Source organism: Pelobates fuscus, chromosome 4 (assembly GCF_036172605.1).
Source record: "Pelobates fuscus isolate aPelFus1 chromosome 4, aPelFus1.pri, whole genome shotgun sequence".
NCBI lineage: Eukaryota > Metazoa > Chordata > Amphibia > Anura > Pelobatidae > Pelobates > Pelobates fuscus.
In genome coordinates, this window is record NC_086320.1 from 382,433,363 (window position 1) to 382,453,836 (window position 20,474).

The window sequence follows — 20,474 nt, forward strand, 5'->3', positions numbered from 1 at the left end:
CTCCCCTCCCGTCCGCCAAAACAAAAACAGGCAAAATATTTTTAAAAAAATAATAATTAATAACAACAATCCGGAAGTTTGTGGATCCAAGGGCAGAAATATTGTAAAAACTGAAAAATATGTTGTATTTTAAAAGCTTACATTTCTTATAAAAAAAAGTGGGATAAAGATGCCTGTCTAGCTGTTTTCATCAGTGATCTAATCTATTTTTTTTTCTTTTCTTTTTTTAGAAGAACATTTAACACGCAAAAAGTCATTGGGGGAACAAGTAAACAATTTTCCCAGACAGTCTGTTAAATTGTTGACAATTACTGCTTCCTGATTGTAACTTTTTACTTATAAAAGAAAATCAGTGATTGTCATAAGCTTTGCTGTGTCCGTAACGGCTCACCCCAACAAACATAACACAGATTCTTCTTGCAGTGAATTCTATAAGTTACAGACCCCCATAATAATTGCTTTTTCCTCCAAAGGATGCAGCTATTTTATCCTTTCTATAAAAGAGGGGCCTTCAATGTTACGGGATTTGTGGACCATATCTGACAGAGAACCACTGACAAGACATCCAGTCATTTCTGCGTTCATGTCATTGACATTTATAAACCTTGATCCAAACAAAGTTTAACAGCCATATCTTATGGTCTTCCAACTGTTCCATTCCCTTGGCGTCAAGGTGTTAAATAAAAGCCTCCATCAGTTGTGTGTGGTCTAAAGACGAAGGAGGCCAACAGAGCTGGCAGACTGAGGCCTTGAGAGTCATCGAGAGACACCAGCATTACTCATAGTAGAAAGTGACAGTTGAACCCAAATTAAGCCAGGTCACTCCACGATACAAACACCCTGCTAACTGCATCTCCAAGACACGTCCATTAATTTTAGTAGAATGGAAATAAAAAGTCACTGTAGTCTGTAAATTGAATTAAACGTCAATAAAGTTACGTCTACTGTAGGGTATAATGGTGATGATTACACCACAGAGCTGGCATCGGCTGAGCTGTTCAGGGTTTCCACTACATCGGCCCGTTCAATGTTGACTAAAGCAGCACATAAGACCTCGAGAGTTGAGCCATCTTTAGTAGAAAAGTCAGTGAGAAGGGTGTGCACAGGATCTTCTCCTCTCATAAACATTTCAATGGCTGCCTCTTCGTACCCCAGGAGGTTGGCCAGGCGTTGCCAGTCCTTCCCACGGCTGGAGTCTGCCAAAAGGCGCTCCACTTCCTCTTGCTTGTTCGGCGGCAGGTTAATGTAAAGTTTGGGTTCCGTTTTTACTGCAGAGAGGAAAAACAAGAGAGGTAATGATATTATAATGCACAAAAAAGAGACGTAAAGGTGTTATAATGCACAAGAAAGAGAGGTAATGATACTACCATACAAGAGACGAGCTGTGGGACCACCCCAGACTAAATATACTCCATGTGCTAATCATTAAAATTAAAGTAAAATGTCCACAGGTTGATAAGAGAGGTTACAAGTCAGTCTTCCTTTCAAACCAGCACCACTCAAACCAATTAATTTCTGAAAGAATTCCATTCACCTCCCATTCAGAACATCTCCCGTCCATTGGTCAACCATAAGCGGCAATTTTGAGGGTGTTTTGAGGAAGGCACGGGCCCTTTACTCTTCGGAGACTGTTTTGGGGTGTGTGTGGTAACCCCTTACCTTTGCTTAGTTGGTTCTGGTCCTGCAGGCTGTGTGTGTCCAGGAAAACCCCACTGTCACTGTGCAGTTTCTCCCCCTCGCCAGATGTTGCCAGTTCAACTGCCCTGGCCTTTGCCAACTGCTTCTTCTGCTTGCAGGTTGTGTAACTGTGGACAAGAGTGGGATTTGTGGCATTAGTAAAAATACTGTGAATCTAATCATGCGATATTAAGAGAGCAATGATGCAAATAACAAAGAGTTTGCTGCCTGCTTAAAGTGTTATTGAAACAACCTATGGTGCTATATATCCAGTACATGGCCATACGTAGGTCTTCATTGCAGAATGCTGGAGTAGATAGACAACCCATTGAACCTCAGGATGTGACCCTCCTGTTCTACACAATGTCCCTGGGACGAGAAAGCAGGGACCCCAAAATCTCAGTTTTCCCCCTCGTGCTGATAGGGGGTTCAGGGTAATTATTAACTCCAATGTTAAACCCACCATAGACACCTCACATTACCAACATTACCAACTTACCACTTGAAAGCGACATATACAATAAGCCCCACGACCACAGCAGCCAGGATGGAGCAGTATACGGGGATTATGTTTTTGCTGTGGTCATCCGATGGGGCGATGAAGTGGGGAGAACCAGATGCGGTGATGTTATCGTCCTTCCGACTGTCGCCATCAGCACGTTTCAGGATGGGAACATCTTTATCTGTAGAGAAGAAGAATCTTTTACTCTAAACAGTAAATACAGATGGCCACCCACCTCTCAGTCACTCCATGATACGGCCCTGAAAACCTTCCAACTGTATGGAAACCTCTAGCCTGTGCTTAGCTTTCACAACAATCTTTATAAAGCTTTATTATTATTATTTATAAAGCGCCAACAAATTCCGCAGCGCTGTACAATCAGATATACAGCATCTCACAAATTAGTATTTTAATCATTTTACACCTCTGCTCTGTGCTTTCACACTATACTGGGATAGTCTGTGTGCTTTCTATACAGTCCTATTAATGAGAGCTAGAGGTCTATGTGTACTGAGCCGTTCACACTATGCTGGGATAGTCTGTGCGCTTTCTATACAGTCCTATTAATGAGAGCTAGAGGTCTATGTGTACTGAGCCGGTCACGCTATGCTGGGATAGTCTGTGTGCTTTCTATACGGTCCTATTAATGAGAGCTAGAGGTCTATGTGTACTGAGCCGGTCACGCTATGCTGGGATAGTCTGTGTGCTTTCTATACGGTCCTATTAATGAGAGCTAGAGGTCTATGTGTACTGAGCCGGTCACACTATGCTGGGATAGTCTGTGCGCTTTCTATACGGTCCTATTAATGAGAGCTAGAGGTCTATGTGTACTGAGCCGGTCACACTATGCTGGGATAGTCTGTGCGCTTTCTATACAGTCCTATTAATGAGAGCTAGAGGTCTATGTGTACTGAGCCAGTCACACTATGCTGGGATAGTCTGTGTGCTTTCTATACGGTCCTATTAATGAGAGCTAGAGGTCTATGTGTACTGAGCCAGTCACACTATGCTGGGATAGTCTGTGTGCTTTCTATACGGTCCTATTAATGAGAGCTAGAGGTCTATGTGTACTGAGCCAGTCACACTATGCTGGGATAGTCTGTGCTTTCTATACAGTCCTATTAATGAGAGCTAGAGGTCTATGTGTACTGAGCCAGTCACACTATGCTGGGATAGTCTGTGTGCTTTCTATACAGTCCTATTAATGAGAGCTAGAGGTCTATGTGTACTGAGCCGGTCACACTATACTGGGATAGTCTGTGTGCTTTCTATACAGTCCTATTAATGAGCGCTAGAGGTCTATGTGTACTGAGCCGGTCACACTATACTGGGATAGTCTGTGTGCTTTCTATACAGTCCTATTAATGAGAGCTAGAGGTCTATGTGTACTGAGCAGGTCACACTATGCTGGGATAGTCTGTGTGCTTTCTATACAGTCCTATTAATGAGAGCTAGAGGTCTATGTGTACTGAGCCGGTCACACTATGCTGGGATAGTATGTGTGCTTTCTATACAGTCCTATTAATGAGAGCTAGAGGTCTATGTGTACTGAGCCGGTCACACTATGCTGGGATAGTCTGTGTGCTTTCTATACAGTCCTATTAATGAGAGCTAGAGGTCTATGTGTACTGAGCCGGTCACACTATACTGGGATAGTCTGTGTGCTTTCTATACAGTCCTATTAATGAGAGCTAGAGGTCTATGTGTACTGAGCCGGACACACTATGCTGGGATAGTCTGTGTGCTTTCTATACAGTCCTATTAATGAGAGCTAGAGGTCTATGTGTACTGAGCCGGTCACACTATACTGGGATAGTCTGTGTGCTTTCTATACAGTCCTATTAATGAGAGATAGAGGTCTATGTGTACTGAGCCGGTCACACTATACTGGGATAGTCTGTGTGCTTTCTATACAGTCCTATTAATGAGAGATAGAGGTCTATGTGTACTGAGCAGGTCACACTATACTGGGATAGTCTGTGTGCTTTCTATACAGTCCTATTAATGAGAGCTAGAGGTCTATGTGTACTGAGCCGGTCACACTATGCTGGGCTAGTCTGTGTGCTTTCTATACAGTCCTATTAATGAGAGATAGAGGTCTATGTGTACTGAGCCGGTCACACTATACTGGGATAGTCTGTGTGCTTTCTATACGGTCCTATTAATGAGAGCTAGAGGTCTATGTGTACTGAGCCGGTCACACTATGCTGGGATAGTCTGTGTGCTTTCTATACAGTCCTATTAATGAGAGCTAGAGGTCTATGTGTACTGAGCCGGTCACACTATACTGGGATAGTCTGTGTGCTTTCTATACAGTCCTATTAATGAGAGCTAGAGGTCTATGTGTACTGAGCCGGTCACACTATACTGGGATAGTCTGTGTGCTTTCTATACAGTCCTATTAATGAGAGATAGAGGTCTATGTGTACTGAGCAGGTCACACTATACTGGGATAGTCTGTGTGCTTTCTATACAGTCCTATTAATGAGAGCTAGAGGTCTATGTGTACTGAGCCAGTCACACTATGCTGGGATAGTCTGTGCGCTTTCTATACAGTCCTATTAATGAGAGCTAGAGGTCTATGTGTACTGAGCCGGTCACACTATGCTGGGATAGTCTGTGTGCTTTCTATACAGTCCTATTAATGAGAGCTAGAGGTCTGTGTGTACTGAGCCGGTCACACTGTGCTGGGATAGTCTGTGTGCTTTCTATACAGTCCTATTAATGAACGCTAGAGGTCTATGTGTACTGAGCCGATCACACTGTGCTGGGATAGTCTGTGTGCTTTCTATACAGTCCTATTAATGAGAGCTAGAGGTCTATGTGTACTGAGCCGGTCACACTATGCTGGGATAGTCTGTGTGCTTTCTATACAGTCCTATTAATGAGAGCTAGAGGTCTATGTGTACTGAGCCGGTCACACTGTGCTGGGATAGTCTGTGTGCTTTCTATACAGTCCTATTAATGAACGCTAGAGGTCTATGTGTACTGAGCCGATCACACTATACTGGGATAGTCTGTGTGCTTTCTATATAGTCCTATTAATGAGAGATAGAGGTCTATGTGTACTGAGCAGGTCACAGTATACTGGGATAGTCTGTGTACTTTCTATACAGTCCTATTAATGAGAGCTAGAGTACTGAGTAAGTCACACTGTCAGGAAATAGTGTAGGTTACAGGAGCACAAACATGTATTTCTGACCCTATAGTGTTAAAACCACCATTTAGGTGGCTTGATACCCCTTAGCCCCTTAAAAGGTAATAAAACGACAAGAGTCTGTGAGCACTGGCATCGCCAGAGTTCCACCTCCTTGTTGTCATCATCAGAACGTATGATTTCAGCCAATCCATTGCTTTTGGATTGGCTGGAATCGGCAGGACGGAGTCAGGACCAAACGCCGGCTTGGCCAATCAGCACCTCCTCATAGAGATGGATTGAATCAATATACCTCTATGATGAGAGTTCAGTGTCTCCATGCAGAGACACTGATTGTCAGTCACACTGTGCAGCACTGCCACAGGAATCATCTCTAGCAGCCATCTGAGGAGTGGCCACTGGATGTGTCCTTAGGGGACAATGTAAACACTGTATTTTGCAACACATTGCAGTTTTAAATGAAAATGCCTGTAGTGACTGATTATATTCACCAGAACAACTATATTAAGCTGTATACTATAGATTACGCTGTATACTATATATTACGCTGTATACTATATATTAAGCTGTATACTATAGATTACGCTGTAGTTGTTCTGGTGACTATAGTGTCCCTTTAAGTAACATGTCTTTGGGCTAACACTTTTGTGGCTCCGATGATGTTCTTGCGGTGGAAGCATTTTTGTCTTTTTCCTAAATAAAGTCCAGTGACCCTGTCCTTTGCACTTTCCCAGTGCCCTACGGTAATTAAGTAATGGAGGGTCAGAAAAAAGCAAGCAGATGTGAACTTAGCTTCAGCCCCCAGTGACAGATTCCCCGCTGACTCATGTCCCAATCTCCCCTTCTATGGAGAGATTACAAACCACAAATCCAGACACGATGCCATAGTCATCATTTTACTTAAACAAACAGCAAATCGTGGGGGATTAGCAACCGACTTTCAAAATTTAAACTAAAACAGGAGCCCCCCGCAAAACGGCCCACATCTAACACACTCCCCAAATGACAGACATTTCATTGAACAGAGCTAGGAGTGCTGAATGTGGGCACACACTTGCTTATATTGACTTTATCAAACTGCTTGGGCAATTTCAGAATTCTGCACGGAGGACCTTAAACAAGACATTTTTTTAAATGTGGTGCACGGTCTTCATATAAGTTACTTCATATTCTGTTTGGAAACCCTTGTAGAAAACCTAATAGAGGATCTTAAAAAACCCATAAATAAGTATATGTATATTAGAACTGAATCAATGAGGAGCCATCACTAGTCCGTAAACTTCACGACCAACTAAAACCCTTAGCTAGGAGTTGCGCAATGTAATTTTTAAAAATTAGTCACCATTTTTATTTTTCCGTTTCCATTGTATGTCTGACTGTCCTGGCACTACGAGGGCATTCCATGCAAATTGCCGCATCCCATCCCCCATCTATGGTGCTATTTACATTGGACACAGGAGTGCTACAGACAATGTGAGCTTTAATTGACTTCCATTCGCTTTATTTAGGGGCTTCAGCAGCGTTTACAGGGCCGTAGGGGGGACTGCTGCCTTCAGAGAAACGAAAACCGTTCCAATAAATAAAAATAAAGGAAGGTAGGCTGGGAAAAAGGAATGAAAGATGCCCAGGTGGCAGATATATCCACAACAATTAGGCCGAAATAGACTATTGGAAAAGTCTTCAACTCTGCCATCCTTGCCTAAAATGTGCGATTTCCTTGTAGATTCTCCACAATCCCCCCTTGGAAAGTAATCTACATAATGTTTGAGAAACTAATGCGAGCTGGGAGCCTTGGCTTCAAAACTTTAGACCAAAGTCTGCGTGAGAGGGAGAGATGGGAACCAATCGGTCTCCCCCAGGTCCTCTCTATCCTTCTGGGATGCTGCCCCTTCCTCAGCTGTTCCCTGGCAGAAAGCCCCCTCCCCAAATCACAGGCCTCCTGTCAGCACGGCACAGCCTGCACACCACATGCTGCAAGAATCCGGCACGGCTCACTTTGAAGTGTCTTCTTACAGAGTCAGAGGGTCAAAGGGAATAAAAAAAGATCCCGTCTCTTCACCCATTTTCGGGTTTTAATCTTGTAAAAAGAAAATCACTATTTTGAATAAACATTGCCACAATAAAATCTAGAGAAATGTGGCCATTTGTCCTGTGGAAACGGTCAGAAACCCCATTCTGAGCATTCTCCAGTTACAATGGGGACGGCCCTAACTTGTCATTTTCACGGGGTGCCGGTGACAATCATGGCGTTATGCGCATGCACGTCGAATCCTTGTTATATGGTCACGGTGTTTCCTACTGAGCTCTCAGCATGCGCAAGGATCACACTTAAAGAGTGATCGCAGGGCAGGTCGGCCCATTTATAGCTAATGAAGAAGCTGCGAAATGAGCCTTGTTGCAGACAAAAACACTATTTCCATTAAGAAATGTACTTCCAGTTGCCAGCTGCTTTCCTCATAAACAAAGAACGCTATCGTGAAATGTTTGCACAAGCAATAGTCACCGCTAATTGTGTGATCGTTTGTAAATAAGGTTAGAAAAGGGTGAAGTACTCTGCAAACTGCACACAAACACTCTCTCAAGAAGCTCAGTCAGTTTATACCGAGAGCGTGGATTACACATGATGGGGGGGGGGGGGGGGAGGGGGGGGGTCTGCCAATTAGGGATCCCTCCCCCCCAAATTCACACTCACCAAAGGCAGGTATAAAGGTCTGCGTCTTTAGATGCCAAATTTAATATATGCATTAAGTTCCCAAAATCGGAGTACATCTTATCCAATTTTAGGATTTCTGCACTATTATAAAACGCCTCTGGGAATTAACATATTAAATGATCTGCCTGGCAGACAGATGATTCATTGAATCTACCTACACACGCAGAAGGATCATTTGTAAAAATGTGAAATGAAAAATATCTTCAGAAACTACAGAATGATTCAAACATTAACGACAACCAGGTGGCAACGCATTTACAGCAAGAAGCCTTCCACAATCTCTGAGAGAAAATAATTCATTAAATATGCACTAAAATGTTCAAGGACGAACCAGCAAGCTGAGAGGGAGAATATTGAGAATTCCCAAAATAAGCATTTAAGGAAAATGTCCCATTTTAGTACCTTATCTAATCAGCCGGCCAGCAGACAGTAAGCAATAGGAGATCAGAGATAAGATTGGCTGCAATATCTTGTTTAGATATGAGCATAGTGATAAGACACAGTGTTACAGAGTCCAGTTACAATGCAATGGTACTTTGGGATATTTAAAGGGACAGCATCACCCAATATATTGCAGTGAAATGGAATGTTAAACAGGACCTAAAAATAATTGAAATAATAAATTGAACCCTGTATAACTGTAGCCTTTTGAGATATACATACAGATGCATCTCAATAGAAGATAATTTCAATAGGCATATAACCGGTTACAGAGCTCTATTGGTGGGCTCTCTAAGGTGGGTGCACCTTAACATGCAAATTAATGACAGGCCATTGGTAACGACGACAGTTTCATGGCGGTCATCAATTAGAGGTGGACATGTAAGGTTAGACCTTAGAAAAGTGAACAAGTTGGGTCATTAGAAACCAGCTACTCATGCACAGGGCGACACCTGCGTACTACGTAGAACTTGGCCAAATCCCATTTTTAAGAATCCCCGCAGATCATAATGGCAGAAAATAAAAACTGAACACAGCTTCGATTAACTCATTATTAGTTCACAAAGTCAGCCATTTATACACAGAACACAGTGTTTGGAGTTGTAACACTTCGATTTTAGCCTCTAAGCTTTGGGGCCCCCGGGCACACAGTGCACGGTGTTAGTAGTACAATAAACCTTTCTTTTGGGGAACAGCAGCTCTCTATGTAAAAAAATACATATTTAATAATTCCCTTGTACAATCGTTGATGCATAAACACTTCAGTTCATATTAAGCTACAATTTGAAAGTTTCAATACAGGATAAATTTCAACCTAAAAATGGGAAAATGGCGGACATCAACGGGCTGAATCGGCAACAGGCAAAAACACAGCCGCATTCTTTCTCATTCCAAAAAATAAAATATACGCGTGTTCTAATCACACAATAACTCCACAGAAAGCCATAAAGGGAGGATTAAGAAATCAGACAAACAGAGAGAGGGGCTCAGCCAAAATTACCCCAGAGAGAATTCAAAAAGGTAATGTCTGGCAATGCTGCTTTACTGAGTCATTGAGCCCAAGAAATCGGGCTCTGCCAAGTACAAGAAGTTCAAACGATTCCCATAATATCATGGGATCCGTGGGAGAGCGTCCCCTGCTGATCTATTGAAGGTCTCACTGCGAGAGGGCTCAGAGCTCCAAGGAAAGTAGATACCGAGTTGAAGACAACAGCTGGATTTCTGGCTGGACCATTGACTGGATATGCACCTCGGCCCCCTCCAAAAAGAAGAGGACTGAAATGAGCTGCTGGGTATAAGTAGAGCTTCAATAAAATTCTCACCCCCTACTTTCTCAATGGTATTCGTCCTCTTAATATACTCGTCTTCCTGAGAATTCATTGGGAAAGGAAAAAGAAAAAAAATGGATCTCTCTATAGCCAGCAGCAATAACCTGGATTAAAAAGCACAGTGCGACGAGGACAATGAAGAGATTAAAGATGAACTGAGGAATTTATGTCCAAACACATAAACATGTGACTGTCTTGAGTCCATGGGAGGAAACATACAGAGCAAGAGGAGAAAGAAAGGAGATGGGGAACGTGGCTAATTCCTGGTCTCAGAGTCCTGGAATTTCAAATGGGATTTAAAGCGACACTAATGTATTTACTTAGACCCAGTTTCTTTAAGAAGAAGAGAATTAAGCTCAAATATATACGGTAAATAATGCTTTTGTTTTAAGTAACTGCTATTGGTCCAGGAAATGTTTATTTTATAGCAGAGAGGCAGTAGCCATTACTTTATTCTCACGTCATTGATCATAATTCAAAGAATAACCAATGAGAATTGAGCTCTGACTTCAAAAAGCCCGCATCGTTTATTCTGTGTGTCTGTGATTCGTCTCTTCTCTATACATTGCCAACACTTCCGTGGGATTTAACGTCTTCCATGTAGGTTACAGGAAGTAAAACGTGAAATCAGAAAGATTGTTTTTACATAGTGAGGTGTGTGAGCAAGTGTGTGAGATTGGGCAGAGTGATCAGAAAATGCTGTTGTATTAATTAAATGAATTTTAAAGCAATTTAAAAACAAAATTGGAAAGGAACAAAGTGTACAATATTGTTTAATTATATGAGAGTTTGAAGGACGCTTTACTAGGGTGTGGAACGAGTCACTTACTCATGCACAGGATGTCATGTTGAGGGACGCAGTCACCAATCTGCACCTCCGTCTCTGCACACTCTGTCCGGCACGGTAAGCAGGGCGACATTCGGCTCTTCTCCTCCGAATAGGATCCTTTGGGGCACAGTTGGCATTGTGTGTTCTCTGTACGGGTGCAGACAGAAGTTACCCCGAACCCCTTGGAGCACAGCTGGCAGGGAACACAGGTCCTATTGCTGTAATGTTCGAATTGTAGAAAATGCCCATCTTGGCACCGGCAGACAGTGTCACTCTTGGAAGTACAGCTAGATTCTATGGATTGAGAGGGACCCTCACAGCTGGAGCAAGGCTGGCACTTGTCAGTGACACTGCTGGAGTCTGAGAAGGTTCCTGTAGAACAAAAAAATGTCGTATTAGCAAGATACGGTACAGGAGGTGGCCCCTGATTTAACACTTCTGCTCCTGCTAGCTACAAAAATCACACACAATATGTAGATCCACACAGAAAGTCATGGAATCCTTTGTAGGACATGGTAGTAGAGAGGGGCACACAGCGACAAAGCAGATCACTGTAACGGGGCGACTATATATTACCTATTCATCTCCCCTATTTCTGTACTGATGTCAACGAGGCAGACATCTGTCTTTTTTCCATGCATTGGTCATATATACGTTTTTTTTTTGTAGAAAAAACATATTCTATTGTCAGGTCTTCCTCCCATTTCGAATGTGCCTGATTTTCAAGTTATAGCTACATAAAGGTAGGGGTTATAGTTAACCTTATGGCCTTTCCTTCTGGAGGATCAATCAGAATATTAATAAGATCACCGTGTTTGCTTAGAGAGACACTCTACGTATCACGATCACTCCAGCTTTTTGTAGTGATGCTGGTGCCATTGGGCTACCTAGAGACCCCCCCCATCACTTCCAACATGAGACTTTGTATAGAAAATATATATATATATATTTTTGTTTATTTTTAATAAAAAATATTTTATTATTTTGCTTGGCTTTCTAGTTGTAGTATTCTGGACATCATGGCTGGTTTTACCTGTGTATTTTTATTTTATATATACACTACTGCTCATAAAAAAAAACAAAAAAACAAAGTTATTTATATTGAGATATTTTATGACCTTTAATACAATTTCCAGGTAGTTTGCGTTTTCAATAAACTGGTAATTTATGCCAAAGTAACCAGGAAGTGATCCCTTTCTATTCGTTTCCATTTATAGTAAATAGTCAGGACCCCCGGCTGTGAGCTCACACAATGGCTGGGCTCGTGCCACTCGTCCTTGATACCTAAACACACAATCCAGCTATTGTACAAGGGTCCCAGAGAGAGTAACTAGTGATATCTGTACCCCTACTGTGCTACAAATAAACACCTCCATCAAACTATCTGACAAACCGGAGTGCCCATTTAGAACAAGCCAAATGTTTAGCATGGAGCCGAAAAAAACTGCACAACCCCCCCCCCCCCCCCCCAAAAAAGACACACCTCACCTACTGTTACTGTATGTCAAACGTGTTGTGTCAGAATTAATCTTTGTCTTGGTTTATCTATTGAACAGCGCTGTGGAATATGTTGACACTATATATATATATATTTGTGCTCGGAATTTAATATGTAATGGATAGTGTCTGAGATAAAAGTTGGTTGTGGTGTGCCGAAACCAACGTCCGAGTGGGCCTGTAAATAAAAGAGGGCCCACCAAGGAGAATTGTATGTTCTAAGGGTGCTGGAATATATATATACATATAATTGTAACTGAACACTTTCCTGCCATTTTTCTGTTGGATTCCTGCGAACGCACACCATTAACTTACCATCAGTGCAGGGTTTACACACGGTATCTTTGTCACCGCACGGCACTGCTACGCCATAGCCCGGGTCACAGAGGGAGCAGCACTCGCCATTACTTGTAAACTGACCACTTGCGCAACTGTCTTCAGCGACCGCCTTGATGGGAGAGAAAGAGAGAACGTGATTTCACTTAATGCAGACAGAGAGAGCGATGACCTCATTAATATCATTACATCACGATGACATCACCGTGCCTCGGCTTACGAGGACATGGCTAGTAAAGCTTAAACATGGCAAACAATAAGAACCCCTACGCCCATGGTGACTACGTATAGCTGGGAGAACTTCCTAACATTTACACTGCCATTTATAAACAATTTCAAAGTTCCGGACAGCGGAATATTACACGATGCAACGTGCTTTGAATCAGCAGCTTAAAGGATAACTGTCAATTTTTATTAATGCTGAAAGTACAATATTACATGTGATACAATTCTGCTGGGTATTATTTAGTAATGAATATACATTAGTAAATGACTCTATGTAATGCACCTCACGGATTAGACTTGCTCTATGGGGCAGCCATCTTTAGTCCTCTTTGGTCGGAACACTCATTATCTATTTAAACAAGCACAAATTGAAAGTTTGAAACCTTCCCAGGGTGATATTTTTAGATGCCCAGTGCATGGGCACAATGTCCAGATTTGTGAGCACACACTAGTTTTTTTGTTTTCTGCAGAATCTTTGGTCAGATAAGCTGCCACAGAGCCTTTAAGATGGCCGCCCCTGTTGCTAAGCCCAGAGATGCACTGAACGGAGGCACTTACATGTATAAATTAAAACATTATAAATAGCAAGGTTATGCAACATTAGACCTTTTATTTAAAAAATATATAACAAAAAGATTACAGTTTTCCTTTAAACTCAAGAAGAATAACAGGCTTTTAATTTCTGCTTAGCTGCAACAAATTTCCAATTACCCACATTTTTACTGGCGATTTAATACCCCCAACTTCTCCCAACCCTTCCATTCCTTTCGGCCAATAATCTATCATTTGTTAAGGAACATGGGAGATTGAGTCACTGATCTAATTCTACAAAGAATCATGGACTGTCAAGCTAAAACCATTACAAAAAAAACAAAATAAAATGTGCAATTTTTCTTTTTATGTTTTTTAAATCACATACTATATATGTAAAATATAAAGTTAATTTGCTTTAAATTTTTCTAAGGCACTTTTGACCAGGTCACACAGAGGGACTGTGCCATTTATTTACAAGGCCTGGCCTTTATTACCAGGGGGTTAAAGGGTTTCTTGTATGTGCCCAACAATGCACTGTAAAAGCCTTTGATATAAACGAGGGGCTGGGGCTGTACTGCAGCCAATTTACATGTTCTCACACCTGCCTGTGCTTTGAAGAGGATAAAAGTAAATAATTCAGATAAAGTCTAATGTACACTGGGTCGTTACCCCCCCCCGCAGGGAGACAGGGAATGGATCTGGAAGACAATAGCAAAAGGATTGCCACATTGTATTTCATCTTTTTTTTAAATCTGCATTAAATTAAAGTTTACAAGCACAGGAAACTGGATTTGGCATTTGAAAGGTAAAGGTGCACGGGGAAAGGAAGTGTATTGAAACCTTTGTTAGCTGGGAGCAGGAATGACAACACAAACTGGAGGGATTTCACAAATAGAAAAGTTCAAACATCTCATTCCCGAAGGTGGGATGGTTTAGTAAAAGTGTACCTTCTGTGCCGAGAGCAAAACTCGGAGGATCTGCCCCAATCACCATGAAAAAGGCATTCGAATAAAAAAAAAAAAAAAAACAACTAAACAAATATTTTCCTATAAAGGCACAACCGTACAATAAACACAAAACCACCAACGAGTCGACGAAACACGACTAACTTGGCATTTGAACTACCAAAAAAAAAAATCAACAACTGGCGTGATACATTATATATATAATAATAAAATAGTAGTACGAGTATTTAATCTATATTGCGTCAATGTTTAAATATGTTCATTTTGTTGTTTTTTTGATAAACAAATAAAATGAAACCAAATATGAAATAAAAGTTTACCTGAAGTAACAGTGAAAATGGCATTACGTAATGTAAGTAATTACAATGGTGTGGGTGAACCAACTGTAAAGGTAAGTGCAAGGGGTGAGGTGGGATGATCTGGGAGAAGGGCAACGACACGCGGGCTGCATCTCCGATCTAATGAAACCTGAAACGTCAACTGCTCGTTAATAATATTATTGTAGACTGTATTAAGTCTCTGATCACCTCATACCTGCTGCCTTCACTCAGGGGCAGCCATTGGCCATGACTGGGTTTATGACTGTCTACAGTTTTATTGTAAAGCGCTGCAGAATACGCTGGCGCTATATAAATGCCAATAATAATAATAATAATACAGAGGAATGCAATAAACATGCAATGGTGCGTAGTGTGCCCCTTCTAAGTGATAAAAGGAAGGAACAGGTGGGCTCAGGAAAAAAATATTAATTTACTGTCTGATTATCGACAGCTCTCCAACCTTCCTTTTTAGATTTTACTAGCATTTTGACATGAAAAGCAGGAAACGCTTCCTGTGATTTTAAAACCAGTCCGTGTTTAGTGCGGCCACCATTACCACTGATCCCGAGCCAATCTGAAGAAAAGGTAATGTATATTAGCCTTTTCGCGGCTCCTGCAATGCCCTCTTGGCAGATTCGTACATTCCACACTCTGTGCCCGTCTCACTATGCTGGCATTGACCCAGCGAGTAATGTGTGTATCCTGCACTTCGTGCCCTTCTGTCTTGTATGGCAGGGTGCCAGTCTGTAATGTGTGGCTTACATGCCGTTTATTTAATTGAGACCAGCGCGGGTTGCTACACAAACACACACTCAGCTCACAGGCCAGGTCACACAGGGCTCTCTGTTCGTACGATGCAAGACACAGACGCAAGTGTCACAAGTCAAAACCTTACAGAGTGAAAGGCATTTCATTCCTAGCAAGAACCTCATCTAAAAGCGTCCGTGTTTGGGAGGGTCAAAGGGAATGGCTGAGGGTCTGTTATAGTAAAGTCACTGCTGTCATATGCTTTTCATTTTAGACCCGCTGCACGAAAACGTCTATCTAAGCCTTGCAAGGAAAAAACAAAAACACAAAATAAAACCTCTCTATAAGTTTATTATACACTGGCCGAGGCTGCTAATCTGCGGGAAGCCAATTTCCTCTGCCTCATACTCCGGCTCCAAATATGAATAAATACAGGAGGTTAAAACACAAGGACGGTTCTGTATAAAGAGTAATTCTGGGGCGACGCTAAAAATGGAGCAGTTACCATGGCGATGGATGGAATGAATTGCTCTGCGTTTAGCACTTTATCCAAAATGTATGAATAGTATACGTTTATAAAATATACTAACTCTGCGCAGAATATTAAAAGTATATGACTACAGGGAAATTCTAAGATGCTGAAAGAATGCCAACTGAGGAGTCAACGCTGCCTGTAATCTGTCTGAGCTTAATAAAATGAGTATCACGGCCTCGGGTGTTAAAGTCCATGCACCATAACCACTACAGTACGCTGCCGGTGCAGGGCTTAGCTTATTGGCTGAGAACAGCGGATTCTTTGAGCCAATGAGCTGGCCCCGCTCTGCTGGAAAGCTAAGAGAAGCTCCTAGGTCTCACTTCCTGTTAGAAGGAAGAGAGCAGGCAGGAAGTGGCGCTCAGCAGGTCAGCCATTACCAAACGGTTTGACTACTTACATTGGGATGGCGCCTGGGCACTCCTGGAACCATAATTACTACAGTGCACTGTAGTGGTTGTGGTGCTTTTGTCTATGGTACATTAACCTTTCCACCTTTGACACTTCAGATAAAGGGATTCACCCCAACCATGTTCATTTTACACCATAACTGTGTGGGGCGCCCAGGGGCAAGACGGCACGATGAGGAGCATCCTGGTCCACCAAAAGAACAGGGGATCCCGAGACATGATTCAATGGACCATCCATAAAGCTTCGGTTTAGCAGCCATGAACACAGTGATAGCAAGGCGCGGCAATATTAATAAGCAAATGTTTATTTATGACCCACTCTGTTCCGTTAGTCCCATTTCTTTACTTAATGCTAGTTATATTATCGGTCCCAGGTTCCTTCCCACTTTTCCCAGGTACTGAACTTGCACGCGCAAACTGCCAGTAAAGACATGCGCTTGCTGTGATTGGCTCGTACAGTGATCGTAGACCCCGGGGCACATAAAATTCGATTATTAACAGCTTTAAAAAGTATAGTCATGTTCTGAATAGCAGAAACCCTCTAAGGATTCCTCTTATTAAAGGAAGTGATCCAACAATTAACACGGTATAGAGCGGAGCAATGTGTTGAACATTATCCTAAAATTCTGCGCAGCTGCAGCCCCCAAGAACATGGATTAGACCCCTGTCCCAATAACTCAAAATTAAGCCAAGGACCCAGAGCCGCATAAACCGCCTTAAAGTGACAGCATTTGGAGCAACAGCGGAAGGTTTCCATATAACAGGATTTGAGAATATTTTTTCACATACATCCAAAGGGATTTGCAGCCCTTCGATCGCCCGCTCTGACTGTAAAAAGAATCATCAGTCGATTAACAGCCACTAAAACTGTTTCCAAGTATTCGTCCCCTCTGACCCAGCTTTCTAGGGGTTAATGGTATCCTGAAATCGTACCGAACCATCCCCACCGCTCTGCCGGATCTTGATCTAATTAAGCAGGTTCCCCCCTTTTCTCTCTATTCTTCTTTTCGTTAAACGATCGGATTACACAGAACAAGAGCCATATTTGGTGAGGACACAGCTGTCCTCTCTCCTGCAGAGGCTGCAGATTGGCACTGAGCATCTGGATACAGTCAGACATCAGAGGGACACCCTAAAGGCAAGAGAGGGGAGCAGGAAAGGGAGAGGGGGCTGCCCGCCAATAAATTCACAGGAAACACAGAGACAGACTCTGCCAGTTCTTGGTCAGAGACCAGATAAATGGGGGCAGCTGGACCAGGTTGGACTCGTGGAAGTCCGATAGTGTACAGAGAGATGTTATCAGCCCTGGTCTGCTTATAGGGGCCACAAATAATCCTGGCCATAATGTCCTGGCAGAGAGAAAGCCAAATCGGTGTGCCCCAGGAACGCTGGATTACTTTATTTCAGACTAATGGGACTTGTCGTCCCAACAGTCAATTTATGAGATATATTGTATCCATTGGGTAGCTGAAATTACCAGAAAGTATGTAAATTAAAAGATCTCTCTCCAAAATGGAGGAAATGGTCCAGCGAATCAGCGCTGAGCTGAACATATCCCATAAATCTCTGCGGCAGCGCTATCTGCTTAATGACAGCTTCATTCACAGCTCTACAAGCTGATCAGTCAGATCGGATTCAGCTCAAGCTCTATTACAATAAGCTGTGAAAAAAGGTGACGAGGGGAGGGGGGTGTAAAAAAAACTGGATGTACAGAAGCAGAAATATCATTTCCGCCATTGACAGCAGTTACTAATGGAATAGGCTGGTAGCTGTGTAACTTTTGCGAATCACTGCAGTTAAAAGGAAATTTGTGCACCATGACTAGTGCGAGGAACATAACAACGGCTATGCTGGTTGAGTGTCCCTTTAAATTAACCATGGCCCAATGGGAATTTATAAATCATGCCCTGAATATGAATACTATACAAATCAATGCGACTTAGTTGGGTGTTCACAAGACGCACACCTTCCAAAATTTCAAACGGATAATGAGGAATCCTTTCATTTTATGGGTGTAAGTGGCGTGGCCAGGGACGGGAGGGAAGGGGTGTGGGACTGTTCTGAGAAACTTTAGGTGATGTATTAATCGTTTATACAACTAAAATAAAATTTATAACAAGATCATTTACACAGACTGATTTCTAAACACATTTATTGTAGTTTAAAGACACATTACTGGGAGTATTATTGCTGTGGAGCTCTGTTATACACTCAGATACATTACTGGGAGTATTATTGCTGTGGAGCTCTGTTATACACTCAGACACATTACTGGGAGTATTATTGCTGTGGAGCTCTGTTATACACTCAGACACATTACTGGGAGTATTATTGCTGTGGAGCTCTGTTATACACTCACATTACTGGGAGTATTATTGCTGTGGAGCTCTGTTATACACTCAGACACATTACTGGGAGTATTATTACCGTGGAGCTCTGTTATACACTCAGACACATTACTGGGAGTATTATTGCTGTGGAGCTCTGTTATGCTTTCAGACACATTACTGGGAGTATTATTGCTGTGGAGCTCCGTTATACACTCAGACACATTACTGGGAGTATTATTGCTGTGGAGCTCTGCTATACACTCAGACACATTACTGGGAGTATTATTGCTGTGGAGCTCTGTTATACACTCAGACACATTACTGGGAGTATTATTGCTGTGGAGCTCTGTTATACACTGAGACACATTACTGGGAGTATTATTGCTGTGGAGCTCTGTTATACACTCAGACACATTACTGGGAGTATTATTGCTGTGGAGCTCTGTTATACACTCAGACACATTACTGGGAGTATTATTACTGTGGAGCTCTGTTATACACTCATACACATTACTGGGAGTATTATTGCTGTGGAGCTCTGTTATACACTCAGACACATTACTGGGAGTATTATTGCTGTGGAGCTCTGTTGTGCTTTCAGACACATTACTGGGAGTATTATTGCTGTGGAGCTCTGTTATACACTCAGACACATTACTGGGAGTATTATTGCTGTGGAGCTCTGTTATACACTCAGACACATTACTGGGAGTATTATTACCATGGAGTTCTGTTATACACTCAGACACATTACTGGGGGTATTATTGCTGTGGAGCTCTGTTATACACTCAGACACATTACTGGGAGTATTATTGTTGTGGGGCTCTGTTATACACTCAGACACATTACTGGGAGTATTATTGCTGTGGAGCTCTGTTATACACTCAGACACATTACTGGGAGTATTATTGCTGTGGAGCTCTGTTATACACTCAGACACATTACTGGGAGTATTATTGCTGTGGAGCTCTGTTATACACTCACATTACTGGGAGTATTATTGCTGTGGAGCTCTGTTATACACTCAGACACATTACTGGGAGTATTATTACCGTGGAGCTCTGTTATACACTCAGACACATTACTGGGAGTATTATTGCTGTGGAGCTCTGTTATACACTCACATTACTGGGAGTATTATTGCTGTGGAGCTCTGTTATACACTCAGACACATTACTGGGAGTATTATTACCGTGGAGCTCTGTTATACACTCAGACACATTACTGGGAGTATTATTGCTGTGGAGCTCTGTTATGCTTTCAGACACATTACTGGGAGTATTATTGCTGTGGAGCTCCGTTATACACTCAGACACATTACTGGGAGTATTATTGCTGTGGAGCTCTGCTATACACTCAGACACATTACTGGGAGTATTATTGCTGTGGAGCTCTGTTATACACTCAGACACATTACTGGGAGTATTATTGCTGTGGAGCTCTGTTATACACTGAGACACATTACTGGGAGTATTATTGCTGTGGAGCTCTGTTATACACTCAGACACATTACTGGGAGTATTATTGCTGTGGAGCTCTGTTATACACTCAGACACATTACTGGGAGTATTATTACTGTGGAGCTCTGTTATACACTCATACACATTACTGGGAGTATTATTGCTGTGGAGCTCTGTTATACACTCAGACACATTACTGGGAGTATTATTGCTGTGGAGCTCTGTTGTGCTTTCAGACACATTACTGGGAGTATTATTGCTGTGGAGCTCTGTTATACACTCAGACACATTACTGGGAGTATTATTGCTGTGGAGCTCTGTTATACACTCAGACACATTACTGGGAGTATTATTACCATGGAGTTCTGTTATACACTCAGACACATTACTGGGGGTATTATTGCTGTGGAGCTCTGTTATACACTCAGACACATTACTGGGAGTATTATTGTTGTGGGGCTCTGTTATAC

The 20,474-nt window shown here is 42.2% G+C and overlaps 1 protein-coding gene across 1 annotated transcript in view; it reads right to left on the reverse strand.

The window, feature by feature from the left end:
* Positions 1 to 314: 314 nt before the first annotated feature.
* Positions 315 to 20,474, reverse strand: part of LOC134608191 (tumor necrosis factor receptor superfamily member 16-like) — a 28,833-nt gene continuing 8,673 nt past the window's right edge. Inside the window, exons 2-6 of the mRNA XM_063450854.1 lie at positions 12,460 to 12,592; positions 10,648 to 11,019; positions 2,177 to 2,360; positions 1,660 to 1,805; positions 315 to 1,268 (exon numbers count right to left, since the gene is read on the reverse strand). Coding sequence (XP_063306924.1) covers positions 967 to 1,268; positions 1,660 to 1,805; positions 2,177 to 2,360; positions 10,648 to 11,019; positions 12,460 to 12,592 — 1,137 coding nt within the window. The 3' untranslated portion in view covers positions 315 to 966. The remainder of the gene's footprint in view (positions 1,269 to 1,659; positions 1,806 to 2,176; positions 2,361 to 10,647; positions 11,020 to 12,459; positions 12,593 to 20,474) is intronic.